The sequence below is a fragment of the Rhinoraja longicauda genome, chromosome 5, assembly GCF_053455715.1.
Source record: "Rhinoraja longicauda isolate Sanriku21f chromosome 5, sRhiLon1.1, whole genome shotgun sequence".
Lineage (NCBI taxonomy): Eukaryota > Metazoa > Chordata > Chondrichthyes > Rajiformes > Arhynchobatidae > Rhinoraja > Rhinoraja longicauda.
The window spans coordinates 32,774,727-32,792,017 of NC_135957.1; the positions used below are offsets into that span (position 1 = coordinate 32,774,727).

Genomic DNA, 17,291 nt, shown 5'->3' on the forward strand with positions numbered 1-17,291 from the left:
GGGCCTTCCATCGCCCGGTGCGGCTCGGCCGCTGGACTTAACAGTGCCCGGTGCGGCTCGGCCGCGGGGCCTTCCATCGCCTGGTACGGCCGCGGGACGGTTCAGCGCCAGGTGCGGCTCGGCCGCGGGGCCTTCCATCGCCCGGCTCGGCTCGGCCGCGGGACTTTACATCACTGGTGCAGCTCGGCCGCGGGGCCTTCCATCGCCCGGCGCGGCTCGGCCGCGGGACCTAACATCGCTCGGCGCGGCTCGGACGCGGGACTTTACATCGCTGGTGCGGCTCGGCCGCGGGGCCTTCCATCGCCCGGCACAGCTCGGCCGCGGGACTTAGCTGCGCACGGTACGGCCGCAGGGCCTTCCATCGCCCGGCTCGGCCGCGGGATGTTTCAGCGCCCGGTGCGGCTCGGCCGCGGGGACTTGGGCGTGGGGAAGAGAGCGGAAGTTTTGTTGCCTCCATCACAGTGAGGGGGTGTTTGGAGTCACTGTGATGGATGTTTGTGTTGGGGTTATGTGTCTTGTGTTTCTTTTTTTTGTGTGACTGCTGGTAACGTAATTTCGTTCGGTACCTCGGTACCGAATGACAAATAAAGTTCTGTATTCTGTAAATGACATCTTTCTGTTTGCCTCCACAGATGCTGTTCGACCTGTTGATTTCTGCTGCAGTTTATGTTTTGCATCCTCTACCCTAGGTTTATATCTTAAAATCAGTCAAGTTATCAGATCGCAACAATAAATTTAATTAATATTGGTTAACCTCCAATTCTGCTACATAGAAGTCATGGTCAAGTATTATGTACACGTTACCAAAATTAGCATATGGGAAAACCTGATCTAGCAAACAAGAAAAAAACCCAATACTGTGGGAGAAAATAGCTGGAAGAAAATTTAGATGGTAAAGAGGACAGTCCAAGATTAACCATTAGTTCACTTAGAGCTTTTTCCAGTGATAAAATTGTGTTATCTGCTCTCCCCCTATTGGTCGCAAGATTTCTCCTGTTTTTGCAATTCATCTGAAGCTGTCACCTTGATTTAACTCAGTGCTTCATATTTTGCAGTCACAGTCGCACCTACATGTTCTTTCGTAACTTTAAAAGAACTCATTTTAAAATTCAATAGATGCATTGTATTATATTTCTTACTCTGTATCAGTAGTCACACTACTTAGGGCACAGTCAAGCATTCCTACTCGATTTCTTGTTCGGGGATCCCAGCACTCTACTTTACCCTATAATTGGCAAAATAACATGTAAAATATTAATTATTTATCCATTTGCAACATTTTATAAATTCGTAGCATCCTTTCCACCCAATTAACTTCAGTTCAATGTTCAGAGTGAAATTATGATTTTTTTTAGATTACAACACTGCTCTGAACAGAATATTTTTACTTTGTGTACTTGAAAGAAAGATTTTATAAGCAGTTAAACTGCTATAGGAATCTATAAATCACAACTATCTGATTAGCTTTAAGAGCCAGAGATCACAAGAAATACTGAGTTAACAAAGAGATTAAGCAAAACATTTTCTCTCAGATGAAGTCTTTGGAGCTCTCTTTAACAATGAGCAATGGATCTAGACACATGAAAAATGTTGAAAATACATTGGTGCATAAATTCTTGATAAGAAAGAAATGGTAGCTCACTGTGTGTGATTGGAAAGCAAAGCCGAGGTAATGATCAGATCAGCCACGTCTTATGCAATAAAGGAGAAGGTTCAAGGGGTCAAGTGGCCAACTCCTGCTCCTAATTGGCATGTACCTTCACAAGTATAATTCCAAATATTTTCTAAAAGTAAAGGATTAGCCTGGAGTTGCTACTTTTTTCACCAATCCAGAGTATCAGCATGCTATCTGACTAACATTTTTGCCTCAATATAATCGTGCACAATGAAATTTCATGAATACTAATTTAAGTGACAGGTGCATAGATTGCTGAATTGGTCAGAACAAGGAATGCTTCCACTTCAATTTACATAAGTCTCAAGAATACTGGCCTTGAGGAAGTAACAGGCTTTGAGATTCATGTTCATGGTTACAAAAGACAGTAATTACTACTTGAACTATATTGTTTCATGCTGTTGCCATATTTTTGTTCTAAAAAGTAACTCTTCCATCTTGAATGCTGTGGACAGTTTGCTCATCCCTCTTCAACCTAGTACAAAGGGTTCTTCAATGCCATATTCTGGATCTGCCATATTGGTTTAATTCTAGACACAGCCTCCTATACTTGAAAACCAAACAAATCTATAATAGTTACCCCCAAAATGTACTACAGCCTCCATGAACAAAGTGCTTGTAAAACTTTCTCTCATCTCAATGTTTAGACTCTAGCTTATTGGCCCGGAGCTGAAGCTGCGGGCTGCATCTACTGACTACTGATGTGGTTGCTATGGATCACAGTTGTATCCACAATATATCCACATGCTATATCCACATTAAATTACCTGCCTTGTGATGATTGTCCAATTACTAATTAAATATTTTTTTGTGCATTTACATCCACTTAGCAATATCCACCTCACAAATGGCATAAATTTCACTTGCCATTCACGTCAGGTTTGAATACTCTCTGAGATTGGCACTTACTGCTTCATTACCCAGAAAATCAAATCCGAAAACGGTCACCTCTCAAAGTTGTCCAGAGAAGCTACCTGCTCCACTAGTTACTCCAGCACTTTGTGTCTTTTTAAGTAATAATTTTGCATAGCCATTACATATTGTTTTAAGCATCCGATTATATAAAGAAAATCCATTTTTTATGTTACCTCAGTTGACCCAGTCGCAAACAGGTAGTGTGCAGTGTTAATATCACAAACATTGTTCTGGCTGAGAACATAAAATAGTTATCATTATTTTTTTTAATCACATCTTGCTATAAACACATATATAATACAATCAGATTCATATTAAAATAGACGATTTAAAAAACAAATCACACCATAGTCCTCCTCAAAATCTGTTGCACAGAGCATGTATCCACTTTGATTTTTGTTCAGAGTATATTTCTTTTCAACTCCAATCCAAGCACTAACTCAAACCAAGTTTACTTAGCAATGTTGCTTTGTAAATCTATATACTAAAACTCGTTTGTTATCTTGTTTGTGACTGAACTTCAGCCAAAACGGTACACGATAGTGCGACAATTTTAGGCCCACCTTACTCACCATTGTCACTTTAGTGATAATGCAAGTAGTTTTATTGAAATCAGTCTTATATTTTTAAAGTTATTTACATTTTAATGTTTAAAAGGAGGGGAGGGGGAGTGGGGGAGAAGGGAGAGGACAGGGTGCTGCACCAATGCATGAGAGGTTTGTGCCCAACGAGTCCATTTGGTCTAGTATAACATAAGGCTTCTTTTTTTAACCTTCTAATGATTATCTTAGTTTTCTTTAAGAATTCAAAGGCTTTGAAAAGGCATTTCTGTCTATCAGATCTCATTCCTTACTGGTGCATAAATTATTATTTTTTTAAAACAACATGAATTACTAAATTCTTTAGTGAATGTTCACCTCTTTCCTTGGTTTCAATATTAGTTACAGGAATTTTACAATAAAAAGATGCCCTCTTTAATGGGACAATAGCTCCTCCCAGTGGTAGACTGAAAATAAACACACCCACATTGAAACCTCCATGATTCTAAAAGAAAATTGAACTGTATTTTAAACTAAAGACCTGAATCACCATAACACATTTCTTTGCCTGTACCTTGACCAATCTCAGTTCCTACAAATAGCCACATATTTAAAATCTTCAGCCAATTACTCAAATTGGAATTTTGTTGCTCTCTGCATGGTGCAACTCGTTCAAAACTCCAATTAAAGCTCTGAAGAAGGATCTTGACCTGAAACATCACATTCCTTCTCTCCAGAGATGCTGCCTGTCCCGCTGAGTTACGCCAGTTTTGTGTCTATCTCCACTTATATCCTAATCTTTAATTCATTGATTTCAAAATCACTTACATCTTTTAATAGTTTCACCCTATCCAAACTAGATTACACGCACATCATTGCTAATCCAACTGTATAATCTGTATTTTTAATTTTGCACCAACCCCATTTTGACCACTACTGCTATACCATCACCTTGTATTCTACGAAAAACTCCTTAAAATTGCTTCCTCCTTTCTCACTAACTAGTGACCTTGGCTTTCTCACATCAGTGTTGTGTCCAATATTTTTTGACTTCAGAAAAGATAGTTAATATTTTTTAAGATAATATGTTCCAATTACAATACTTACGAAGCTTCTGTCTGTAGGGAATTTAAGAACCGTCCTTGCTCCAAATTTAATCTGTAGACTTCAGAACTGCAGTGAACAATAGTAAACACACAACAGAATGCAAGTGTAAATGATAAATCGCTAAAGCTTTTAATTAATCCTTGTCAGCAGCAATTTCCCTGCACGGATGCTTTGTTTTTCAATCAGTCAATTCTTTAAAATTCACTTATGACTCATTATAACTCCATCAAGTAGTTCATAAGATCATAAGGGATAGGAGTAGAATTAGGCCATTCAGCTCATCAAGTCTACTCAGCCAATCAATCATGCTGATCTATCTCCCTCCTAACCCCATTCTCCTGCCTTCTCCCCATAACCTCTGACACCTGTAGTTAATTCTATATCCAGAAGTCTGTCAAATCTAGCGGTGAATGCTCATCATACAAATGTGATATTCTGCAATCATTATAGCTGTAATGTCATGAAGAAAATCCAGTTGGTCTTTATCCAAAGCAAATGACAAAACACTTCTTACTATCTTTTGCATATAATAATGGACTAAAGTCCGTCGACACGGTGGTGCAGCGGTAGAGTTGCTGCCTTACAGCGAATGCAGCGCCGGAGACTCAGGTTCGATCCTGACTACGGGCTCTGTCTGTACGGAGTTTGTACGTTCTCCCCGTGACCTGCGTGTGTTTTCTCCGAGATCTTCGGTTTCCTCCCACACTCCAAAGACGTACAGGTATGTAGGTTAATTGACTGGGTAAATGTAAAAATTGTCCCTAGTGTGTGTAGGATAGTGTTAATGTGCGGGGATTGCTGGGCGGTGCGGACTCGGTGGGCCGAAGGGCCTGTTTCCGTGCTGTATCTCTAAATCTAAATCTAAAAAATCAAATCACCAATGGAAAATAATCAATTTACCTCATTACAACGGAATAGAATGTGTTCACACAAATTCAATAGAAGTATGAAACAAAAAAGCAGGAAAAAAGTGTACGAAAACTATAAACAAATCACTTGGTTTAACCATCAATAACATCACTAGTGCCACATATTTGGCCATTCAATATTGTGTACAGTTCTTGTCGCCCCATACAGGTTGGGTGTATTGGAGGGGATGCAGAATGCTACCTAGATTAAAAGGTATTAGCAATAAGGAGAGGTTGGACAGACTTGGATTGTTTTCTCTGGAACCTCTGGAAAGGTTGAGGAGGGATCTGAAATATATCAAATTATGAGAGGCATTGATAAGGTAGACAGTCAGAACGGGTTTCCCTAGGGTAGAAATGACAAGAACTAGAGGGCAGAGCTTTGGTCAAATGAGGAAAGTTTAAAGTAGAGTTGTGGGGCAAGTTTTGTTTTTAAACAGAGTGGTGGGTGCCTGGAACACAATGTCAGGGGTAGTGACGGAAACATAATAGTGGTTTCTAGATGGGAACATAGATAAGCAAGGAATGGAGGGATATGGATCATGTGCAAGTAAAGGAGATTAATTTAACTTCGCAGCATGGTCGCCATGGACATTGTGGGGCAAAGAATCTGCTCCTGTGCTGTACTATTCTATGTATAATACAAGATATCACATTGAAACAAACCACTTAAAATTATGAAATCTGAATTTTTGAAATGTCACATTATGTAAAAACATGCCGTTGAAACAAAATTTCAACATTGAAAACTTAAAAACGGGTCCTTGACCTAAAATGTTGATTTTCACCAAGGCAAAAAGTTTACAGAAAAGATTAATGTTTTCTGATAACAGTACATCCAACATTTTGGCTAAATTTCAAAAATAAGTTTTCTTAAACATCCCAAATTGTGTCCATTTTATATAAATATTCATGTTATCTAGTGATAACATAAATGAACTGATTCATAGAGGAATGTAATTTTTTTTAAATGCGTTTGCACACCTTGCTCCTACAAAATAGAGATCGCATGATGGATAATGGTAAGAGAAGTCTCTACCAAACTTGGGGATGCGTGTCCTATAATAGTGTCCATGCTGTGAATGAAACTCTACGTAACGGTCGCACTGCAGAAAAACCAGCTGTGAAAAACAGAAAAGGCAACTGTTAAATTGAGAACAGAAATTATTTGGAAATATAAATTTGAAGTGCTTGGAGAAGTCTTTCAAGAACATTACAGCTTTAGAAAAATGCGAGCTTTTAAATCCTCAGAAAAGTATGCAAAAAATTGTAAATAAAATGATACATACCTTTGAATAATCATCTGATAAAATTTCAAATGCGACGACTGTAAAAGAAGTTAACAAAATCTCAGTAAAAATCTAAAAGGACATTGGTAAGTAAATAAACTTTCTAGGTTCATAACTTAAGTAATTCAATCAACCCTGAAATTGTGACCTTGAAATAAAAATGTAGGGTCTCTTACCAATTTCAAAACCAACCAAAAAAATATTTCAGAAGCTGCCAAATTTGTCACCGAAATTAAGTTGGTGATTTGCCAGGCTGCCACCAAAAAGAAAACCCAGGTCACATTTCTGTGCTGCACAACTAATAACGGAAGATAGCAAATATAATCCAATCTCTGGTATCCACACTGCAAGGTACCAGTGTTCTAACAGATATGTAACCCAAAAGTTAAAAGCAGAGTACTGATTATGTTTTTAAAATCGCTCAATATCTTTTTTGAATATCTTAATTGAATGTTGTGCAATCAGGATGCCAGGACTGGTAAATTAATTGACGTAAAGTTGCTTTTGATGGAGAAGTTATAGGTGTAGGTGGAAGGTGTAGACCACACCACCACTATTTAGGAGCTAAACGTTAGTCCCTCGATAGTTCTGTTTTTACTATAAATACCATTTGATCATCTCTCCTGTGCTCAACAGCCTAAACTCTCTCCAAATGCTTTTCAATCATCACCCTGCATTCACAGGCCTAATCTACTTTATGTTTAATTATGTATTACAAAGATTAGAGTGATCTTTCTCCCCAACCTTCTGAATCTAAGCAGCGTTCAAACTTCATTGACAACTGGTAGGTATCGTAGCATCGAATCCGTGGCTTGTACGTCCCTTCAAAGACAAGTAAATAATTCATATTAGAAAATAAAAAGCATTACATTCATTCAAAATAATATATTTCTCTAATATTAGCAAATAAAAAGATGAATTTCTTCAGAATCATTTCAATATTTCTTAGATCATTTGCAACTTTCATTTTCAAGACTGGAAATTAATTCCAGCTGAAATCCAAAGAATAAGGTGCGTATACAGCTTCAACACTAATATCAAAAAGGATTTTTGATATTAGTTTAGAGATACAGTGTGGAATATCAAAAAGAACTACATTCAAATAAGAACACCAGAAGCTCTAATTTATCATGATTTAAACATGATATATGTGTATTATCCTCTCTTGGGATATTATATGTACCATGGCTGATATTACAGCTACAGATATATTTACTTACAATATAAATAAGGTAGCTGTCCAGCTCATCATGTCTACTCCAGCTCTCAGTACAATCTCATTCCCTTATTTATTTTCTGGAATTTCATTCTCCCTCACATACCCATCAATGCCCCCTTGATTTTCCTACTCCACACCTTCAACGAGGAAGATATACAGTAGTGGATTAACCTACCAACCTACTGGATACGCAAGTGCTTGACCAACTGGCACCATGACAGAGCTTTTTAATCTGCCAGTATTGTTCATTGTCTAATTATTCTTCTTTGCTACTGCCACAAATAAGTTGTCCCTCAGAAGTCAGAGATAAATAAACCCATTCATGGGAATTTGTTTGTTACCTTAAAAGGAAATGGTTATTTAATATTGTACAAAACTGTGTGTACATTAAAAGAAAAAAAATGTGTTCTACCTCACCAGAAGGCAAAGCAAGAAAGCGATTTAAATGGCCATTCACTCTTTTGGAAACCAGGTTGACAGAATACATTGAGAATTGAGAATGAAACAAAAAAGACAATAATAATTCATATTTTTTAAATCATTTAACTTACCAGTTGCAATAATATATTGGCCATCTCGTGAAACTTTAATATTGGTACTAACTGCAGGCATTTCAAAATCCTGGATAAGTTCAATTCTTCGACGTACATCTAAAAGATTTAAAAACATTGTTTATTGCTCCCCAATATCAATCAGCTAATACCCACTCAGCAGTACCTTCTACAAAAAGTTATATCATGCTGGACAATACTGCTGAAAGGCAAAGCTCCAAGCCATTTCTTTTGTGTGGCCATGAACTTGGTGAGCCTTAGGGGCCATTTATTTCCGATATACCTTGTAGGATAGTACTCGTGTGCGAAGTGATCGCAGACTCGGTGGGCAGAAGGGCCCGTTTCCACACTGTATCTCTAAACTAAACATAACCACAATTCACAAGATCATGTGATAGGAGTAGAATTAGGCCATTCGGCCCATCAGGTCTACTCCACCATTCAATCACCGCGGATCTTTCTCTCCCTCCTAACCCCATTCTCCTGCCTTCTCCTCATAACCCCTGACACCCGTACCAATCAAGAATATATCTCTGCCTTAAATATATCCATTGACGGCCTTCAGTCTTCTGTGGTAAAGAATTCCAAAGATTCACCACCATCTGACTAAAGTTAAATTAGCTTTAAAACAGTTATGGATGACAGCAATGGTCCACAAATTAAAGGTCTTAAATTGAGGCAAGGCCAACTTTGACAGGAACATGCAAGTTGTTTGGTGTTGGTTGTTTGCAGCCAAAGGGACATCTGGAAAATGACACTTTTAAAAGTGGGACAGTAATAGTTCAAGGTAAGTATGTTCTGTTAGAATGAAGCATAACACAAATAGGAGTAAAAATGGCGACAAAAATTGAGGCTCTGATCAGGAAAAAGGAGCACGTGTCAAGTATAGACATCAAGTGTAAGCCTGAAGGAGTATAAGGAATTGAGGAAAATACTTAAGTAAATCAGGAGGGCATAAAAAAGTCATGAAATAGCTCTGACAGGAATGATAAAGAAGAATCCAAATAGATTTTATGTATATTAAGGGGAAAAAGGTAACTAGAGAGAGAATAGGGACCCCCAGAAATCAAAGTCATCTATGCGTGGAGCCGCAGACAATGGGCAAGGTCCTCTGTTTTTATCACAGAGAAAGATGTGAAGACAAGGGACAGTTTGGGAAAGTTAATGTTGATGTATTGAGGGCAGTCCATATTATAATCAAATGAGGAATGAGGGCGAGGAAGATTTGAGCCAAACACAAGCAAATGGGACTACCTTAGATGGAGCATCTTGATCTCATTGACGAGTTGGGCCAAAGGGCCCATTTCTGTGCTGTATGACTCTACCTGCAGAAATGTGTTAAGATAATAATGCAATGTTTCTCCTAGTTCCTCACTACATGCTATAGCAAAAACATTGTGGTCTCAGAATCTCATTTCCTCCTACCTTTGCTATTTTGTGAAAGAAAATCAGGTCAAGACTTCAAGGGCAAATCATGCATGGAATACTGAAAACCTACATTGTGTGCCTTAGTCCAAATGTACTCCTTCCATCACCATGTTGTCTGCAGCTTTGTTCTGGACTTACAATATTCATCTTTCCAGTCACCAAATTTATTATGTTTTGCACCTTGAAAGCTATCATGCGAAGTAACAATTATTGTGTCTCTGTGTAACCCCCACCGGCCCAAGATTTATCGAATCTGCCAAACATGTGGAAGGACCACCTCTGCGGGCCTCTGAGAGGAGTCGAATGGTACGGGAACAGTTCACCCAGGTTGTCAAGGGTCCAAGATACCTGCGTGAAAGTTGGCCTCAGACGCTGGCCATGGGAACTGATCCACCGGCTCCGGTTGAACTGCAGGGGGCAAATTTGGCCCGCTGATTGGAAGTCCCAATGAGGGCGAGAACAGCCGCCTCACCACATTTTCAGTTGGATTTCCTGCATGCTTTCGTAATTTTGTCCGGATATGCAGGACCATCAGCAATCAGGAAAATCGGTAGTGTACCTGTATTCACTCCTCTGTTGCCCAGGTTTTCCACTTGAATATCCCAACATAAAAACTTCAAAATCAAACATTATCAACCCACCACAGAGCAAGGAAGTTGAAGCTTAGTCCCAAATTGTTATCCTAACCACGATCCAGCTCTCTCAGATCTAACTTTCCAGTGGTATTCCATGGAAGTAGATATAAACACAGCAATTTGTAAATTGAAAAAAGCAATGAAAAATGATTAATGGGCGATTATTAAAAATTTGTCTTGCATCGTATACTCACCCACATCATTCTTCTGCAATGCTCTCTTTTTTCTATCCGAAAGCCACTAAAAGGAAAAGAAACATTTAAATTGTAGTTCTAATTTAGACAATAGATATTTGGAGGGATTGATGATAATCATCTGACCTTACATAACACCACATAATTTAAATTACTCATTTTCAGAAACAAAGAAAACTAACTTTCCAGCACTGAACTTGATACTCTACCCAACACTTGGCAATCAAAAACGTGAAGCATCATTAGAATTGTGTTCTCCTCAATTTTACAGCTCTTTTGCCTGCTTGCATCTAGTCCATGTGCTAAATGACATAAATCAAGCAACAACTTTATATTGAAATGCATTAGCTACATTCCCAAATCATTCCACAGTGTCAAACCTATCCCCTCCTTTCTTATAACTTTTCCTTGGATTTTGAATCTTGATCATTCTGAATGTATTTGTTCCATTACTGATGACGACTTCAATTGCCACAGTCCCAAGCTTTGGAACTTCATTGCCTCCTCCACCTATTTCCCTTTTAAAATCTTCTCTGTGCCATGCTTTAAACTACTCTGCCCCAATATCATGTGATGCTCCACTGGCTTCCCACAGAATCAATAAACAAAATATACGTGTAGGAAAAAAACTGCAGATGCTGGTTTAAATCGAAGGTAGGCACAAAAAGCTGGAATAACTCAGCAGGTCAGGCTGAGAAGGAATGGGTGACGTTTAGGGTCGAGACCCTTCTTCAGTCCGAAAAGTCACCCATTCCTTCTCTCTTTTTACTCCACAGCTTTTTGTGTCTATGCTCAGCAGTACATTTTCTTTTGACAAAGCTCCTGTGAATAGAGATATTCTGCTATACTACAAACACTGTGTAAATCAATGTTATTGCTTCCTAACTACGTTAGTATAGAGTTAGTCACATAGTGTGAAAACAGGCCTTCAGCCGACCAAGTCAGTGACAACCTCATCACCCATTTACACCAAATTCATTTTATTCTCTTTACATTCCCAATCAATTCTCCCATATTCTACCACTTACCACAATCATAGTTGAATCAATTTACGAGAGCAACAAGAGGTATCTCGCAATCAGATGGAGAATGTGCAAACTCCATTTAGACATCACCCTAGATTCCCGTCAAACACAGGACATTGGAGCTGATGGGTCCAAATGGGTCTACTGTGGATAGGGTGAGCAGTTTTAAATACCTGGGAGTCCACATCAAAGAGGATCTGACATGGACAACGCACATTGCCGCACTGGTGGGTAAGGCAAAGCAGCGCCTTTACCACCTTAGACAGCTGAGGAAATTCAGAGTGTCTCTGAGGATCCTACATTGCTTCTACTCTGGGGCTGTAGAGAGCATCCTGTCCGGCAACATTACAGTCTGGTTTGGGAACAGCTCTGCCCAGGACAGGAAGGCCCTGCAGAGAGTAGTGCGTTCAGCAGAACGCACCATGGGAACTACACTCGCCCCCCTGCAGGACCTATACATCAGGAGGTGTAGATCGAGAGCAAGCAAGATTATGAGGGACCCCTGCCACCCCAGCAACGGACTGTTCCAGATGCTACAGTCAGGCAAGCGCCTCCGCTGTCACGCTGTGAAAACGGAGAGGATGAGACGGAGTTTCTTCCCACAGGCCATCAGGACTTTTAACTTTTATAATTCCAGGGACTAAATTTTATCTTCTCTGTATTAACTTTAATTTATATGCTGTAACTGTAATTCTTTTTTTTTTGCACAATCCGCAGGCATTGCTACTTTCATTTCACTGCACACCGTGTACGTGTATGTGACAAATAAACTTGACTTGTGGCAGCAGCCCAACCAGCTGGGGCATCATATATTTGCATTGTAGATACTTACAAATTCTGCACTCTGCTTCTTTTCTCTTTGCACTACCTATTGTACTGGTGTATGACTTTTCAGTAATAGTGTTATGAACATTGACTTCTCTAACTTCAAGTAGCCCTTGCTTTCCCTCTCTTTCTCCATCTCCGCCCCCTTCCAAGTTCTCCAACCAGTCTTACCGTCTCCGACTACATTTTATCCCTGTTTGCTTTGTTGTTACTTTCTCCCAACTAACAATGATCTATTCTACATTTTCCTTGATCTCCATTCCCGTTGTCCTGTTTTCACACCTTACACTTCCTTATCTATGCACCGCCCACTCCTGACATCAATCTGAAGAAGGGTCTTGGCATGAAACATTACCCATCAAACCACCATGGTCTACTTGAAATAACTGATAATTTATTATACAGTATATCTTGTTGTTGTCACTTCTAATATGCCTCTAAAGGTTGGTTATATTTGCTGCATATGACAAATAAACACTTGATAACATCCTCAACACCACCATTTTCTGTATCATCACAAACTTACACTTGTATCCAAATCATTGGCACAACTACCAATAAATACAGTATGTAACACCGCCGATCATCGGCTTACAATCGCAAAGAAAACAACCTTCATCGCTCCATGCCTCCTTTTACCATGTTAATTCGGACCCGAAACATCACCTATTCCTTTTCTCCAGCGATGCTGCCTGACCCGCTGAGTTACTCCAGCATTTTGTCTATTTTGCAGTATCAAGAGCTTTTCTTTTTTAATATGTCCCATATAGAACAAATTTCTTACGCGCAGCAGCACAACAGAATATGTAAACATAGTACTATAAACAATAAACGCGAAAAAAGTTCAGTGCGTGTGTGTGTATATGTATAAACATATATCACACACACACACACACACACACACACACACACAAAAACAAGCAAAAAGACGGCTCAAAAAGACAAAACCAATCTCCCCAAGTCTATGTAGTTCATACGGTCATAAGGAATAGGAGTAGAATTAGGCCATTCGGTCCATCAAGCCGACTCCACTATTCAATCACGGCTGATCCATCTCTCCCTCCGAACCCCATTCTCCTGCTTTCTGCCCATAACTTCTGACACCCGTACTAATCAAGAATCTATCTCTGCCATAAAAATATCCATTGACTTGGCCTCCACAGCCTTCTGTGGCAAAGAATTCCAGATTCATCACCCTCTGACTAAGGAAATTTCTCCTCATCTCCTTCCTAAAAGAACGTCCTTTAATTCTGAGGCTGACCTCTAGTCCTAGATCCTCCCACTAGTGGAAACTCTCCACATCCACTCGATCCAAGCCTTTCACTATTCTGTATGTTTCAATGAAGTCCCCCCTCATTCATCTAAACTTCAGCGAGTACAGGCCCAGTGCTGACTAAAGCTCATCAACCTACTCATTCCTGGGATCATTCTTGTAAACCTCCTCTGGACCCTCTCCAGAGCACATCCTTCCTCAGATATGGTGCCCAAAATTGCTCACAATATTCCAAATGCAGCCTTTACCAGCACTTTACAGAGCGTCAACATTACATCCCTGTTTTTGTACATAAGCCCACTTGAAATAAACGCTAGTATCGAGTTTGCTTTCTTTACTTCTGATTCGACTTGCGGATTAACCTTTTGGGAATCCTGCACCAGTACTCCCAAGTCCCTCTGCACCTCTGATTTCTGGATTCTCATCCCATTTAGAAAATAGGTTCAGAGCTTATTTGAAGGTTGTAGTGTTTAATAGTCTGATGGCTGTAGGGAAGAAGCTGTTCCTGAACCTGCACGTTAGTTTTCAGTCTCCTATATATCCTCCCCGATGGCAGGAGTGAAATGAGGGTGTGGCCAGGGTGGTGTGAGGTCTGATAATGCTGGCTGCCTTTTTGAGGCAGTGACTCCTGTAAATCCCTTTGATGGTGGGGAGGTCAGAAGCCGTGATAAACTAGGCAGAGTTCACCACTTTTTGCAGTCATCTTCGCTCCAGAACATTCAAGTTGCTGAACTAGGCCGTGATGCAACCAGTCAATATGCTCTCTACTGTACACCTATAGAAGTTCAAGAGTCCTCTCTGACATACCAAATCTCCGCAATCTTCTCAGGAAGTAGAGGTATTGATGGATCAGTGTGCTGGCTCCAGGAAAGATCTCCAGAAACATGCACTCCCAGAAATTTGAAGCTTTTGACTCTCTCCACCGTCATCCCGTCGATATAAACGGGTTTGTGGGTCCTCATCCTTCCTCTTCCAAAGTTCACAATCAGTACCTTGGTCTTACTTACATTGAGAACCAGGTTGTCATGCTGGCACCATTTGGTCAGTCGATCGATCTCACTTCTATACCCTGGCACATCATCATCTGTAATTCATCCAACAACGGTGCTGTCGTCAGCAAACTTGAAGATGGAATTTGCACTGTGTCCGGCTACACAGTCATGAGTATTGAGCGAGTAGAGCAGGGGGCTGAGCACACAGCCTTGAGATTCTCCCGTACTGATGGGTGTTATTGTGGTGTTGCTGCCAATTTGAACAGACTGTGGTCTGTTGATGAGGAAATCAAGGATCCAGTTACAAAGGGACCAACATCTGCAGTTCCTTCCTACACAATTTTAGATCCAATTTGCCAACATGCCCTGGTTCTCATGGGCTCTAACTTTCTGGACTAGTTTACCCTATAAATCTTGTCAGGCGCTTTACTGACATCCATGCAGACGCGCTGCCCTAATCGTGCACATATCTCTCTGAAAAAAAGCAATCTAGTCGTACAGGATCTCCCCCGAACAAAGCCAGGACCAGGTTAACTATAGTTGATTAATCTCCGCCTGTCCAAGTGCTGATCGCTGGTACCCCTCGGGATTTCTCCCCATAACCTCCTTAACTCTGAGCTGGGAAACAAGCCCGCAGTTACATGGCCAATTGCTGATTACTGGCAGCATCTCTGCCCTCGTACCCACTGAATGATGATAGGCCGCGCTCTGGGGGGGCACGCACAGCGCTGGCGGAGACCGTGTCCACCAGGGGGGCAGGCGCGGAGGGGGAGCTCCCCTGTAGACTGGCTCCGGCAGGGCCTTGCTCTGACGGGGCCGAGCCCAGCGACAGCACGGGCCGAGCCGAACGACTGACAGCATGGCCATGGGCCGGGCCCAACGACCGTCGGCACGGGCTGATCGGCGAGCGCGAGCACGCACCTCGGGCAGCGACCTGCCGTGGCTCAGGTTGTAGATCTTCACGTCGTTCACGCTGGAGACCTGCATCACGCCGCCGTTGGCCGCCGCCCCCCGCGAGCTTCTCCTCTCTCGCGGGTCACCTTTGCCCGCCCCCCACCGCGAGCTGCACCTCGTGTCGTGTGGTGCCGTGCCGTGCCGTGCCGTCCCCTCGCGCACGCGCTCTCCCCTCCAAAGAAAGTGGCTCTATTCAAATGTTGCGGATGCCTGCCAATGGGAAGAAGGCTGGGGGGCGGGGGAAGGAGAGGGGGGGCGTGGTCTTGGCGGTCCTCGGCCGAGTTCACTGCGCAGCCGGTTCTGCGCAGAGGGAGTGGAACCGTGGGCTCCTCACCTGTAACACTTTGTGTTGTATCGAAGTGCTCGGGGTCCAGAGAGCGAAAGGCACCAAGGAACTAGCGGGACCACAGGCGAGGGACTCTCGTTGGCACAATCCACCCGCTCAATAATAAACCAAAGGCTATTTGTTCAGAGCTGATCAACGAATTTAGTTGCTTAATGAAATGAAGAAAGAATTGGCAAGTTTGAGAGGCTAAGGTATTTTTTTTTAAAAATCCTACGGCACTGCCAAATCCAGTAATCTGAGGTAATGTGAATGACGTTTCTTTTTATTTCATTATTCACTATTTTCTTATTGTATGCAATACCGCAGGTGGGTTGTAGCAGGGGGCTGCATCAACCTGGCTGTTTTTCTCACGTCGATAGCGAATAGCCAAGTTCTTAAACACAAGCAAATTATTAAAAGGAAAAAAAGATATAAATTACATATAAAGAACAAGAATTGCGAAAGGTGGATCTGATCTGGCAGGCTGCAACGTCGAAAGTACAGTACATTATTTATTTCGTTCCTATAAAGATATGATTGTTCCTATAATGAGGAACAAGAGATAAGTTTTGTGGAGTTTTCTAATTTATTATATGTAGTGTAACTCTGCCAATAGTACTATAAAATGAATCGTTTATACCAGTGAATATATTTTACATGCACCTGTATTATTTTCCTGTAATTTTTAAATGCCGAAACACTATTGTTTCTTTAATAGTTAACATATTGATGGTATCCTTAATAGTAATAAATTGACGGAAAGGACACTTGGTCCCATGGGAATATTACTGACTTGACAAGCCGAGGTGGGCACATTCATGAGACAAGCTTTGGCTAAAAGTATTCCTCTTAATAATGCCAGTGCTGATTGTAAGATACCTTCCATTGAAATCCGTAGACCGTATCGTAGTTCGAGTTAATGACAAACAATTAACTTAATTTTGACGTTGACTAGCGAATGTTTAATAACTTTGAGGTTTATTCTCCTTGTCAAGATTTCTGGTATTTTTTACTCAGGTGCAGTAAAGACCTTGGGCTCCAGAGTTTCACGGGACAACATGAGCGAGTACTGGTTAATTTCGGCTCCTGTGGATAAATCAAACCAACAAATATGGGAACGAATGAAGACTGTGACCGAAAAAGCCAGTTTATCGAATAATTTTAAATTCCCGATCCCAGAACTCAAGGTAATTTCAGTTGCTACTCCGAAGCCGACTCGGAAACAACCTTTTCAGTGGAGATATTTTAACTGAAAGTTTAGGCATTGAGGATTCTATCTCTTAGGAAATGTAATAATGTTGTGATTGGGATGCAGTTTACCAACAGCTCAGTATCTCGAAGGAGGAGCTCGGTTGATTTGACCTTCCGTAACGTTATTTTTAATTGCAATTATTAGGATAAAAATCCTTGATTTGTATTTTTCAATTAATTCCAGCT

The 17,291-nt window shown here is 41.0% G+C and overlaps 2 protein-coding genes across 5 annotated transcripts in view; one reads left to right on the forward strand and one right to left on the reverse strand.

Moving 5' to 3' along the window:
- The window catches only part of nol10 (nucleolar protein 10), a 43,067-nt gene extending 27,387 nt beyond the window's left edge, over positions 1-15,680 (reverse strand). Inside the window, exons 1-10 of one of the 3 annotated variants that reach the window (XM_078400105.1) lie at positions 15,497-15,604; positions 14,591-14,849; positions 10,461-10,506; positions 8,204-8,302; positions 7,178-7,255; positions 6,434-6,471; positions 6,129-6,265; positions 4,237-4,302; positions 2,764-2,824; positions 1,140-1,225 (exon numbers count right to left, since the gene is read on the reverse strand). In XM_078400105.1, coding sequence (XP_078256231.1) covers positions 1,140-1,225; positions 2,764-2,824; positions 4,237-4,302; positions 6,129-6,265; positions 6,434-6,471; positions 7,178-7,255; positions 8,204-8,264 — 527 coding nt within the window. In that variant the 5' untranslated portion in view covers positions 8,265-8,302; positions 10,461-10,506; positions 14,591-14,849; positions 15,497-15,604. Of the gene's footprint in view, positions 1-1,139; positions 1,226-2,763; positions 2,825-4,236; positions 4,303-6,128; positions 6,266-6,433; positions 6,472-7,177; positions 7,256-8,203; positions 8,303-10,460; positions 10,507-14,590; positions 14,850-15,496 lie in introns of all 3 variants that reach the window. The other 2 variants (XM_078400104.1, XM_078400106.1) reach the window with 2 other exon arrangements.
- Positions 1-17,291, forward strand: part of LOC144593538 (V-type proton ATPase subunit C 1-A-like) — an 86,433-nt gene that overhangs the window by 29,783 nt on the left and 39,359 nt on the right. The window contains exons 1-2 of one of the 2 annotated variants that reach the window (XM_078399259.1): positions 15,854-16,115; positions 16,872-17,041. In XM_078399259.1, the coding sequence (XP_078255385.1) occupies positions 16,913-17,041 (129 nt within the window). In that variant the 5' untranslated portion in view covers positions 15,854-16,115; positions 16,872-16,912. Of the gene's footprint in view, positions 1-15,853; positions 16,116-16,871; positions 17,042-17,291 lie in introns of those variants that run through there. The other variant, XM_078399260.1, reaches the window with a different exon arrangement.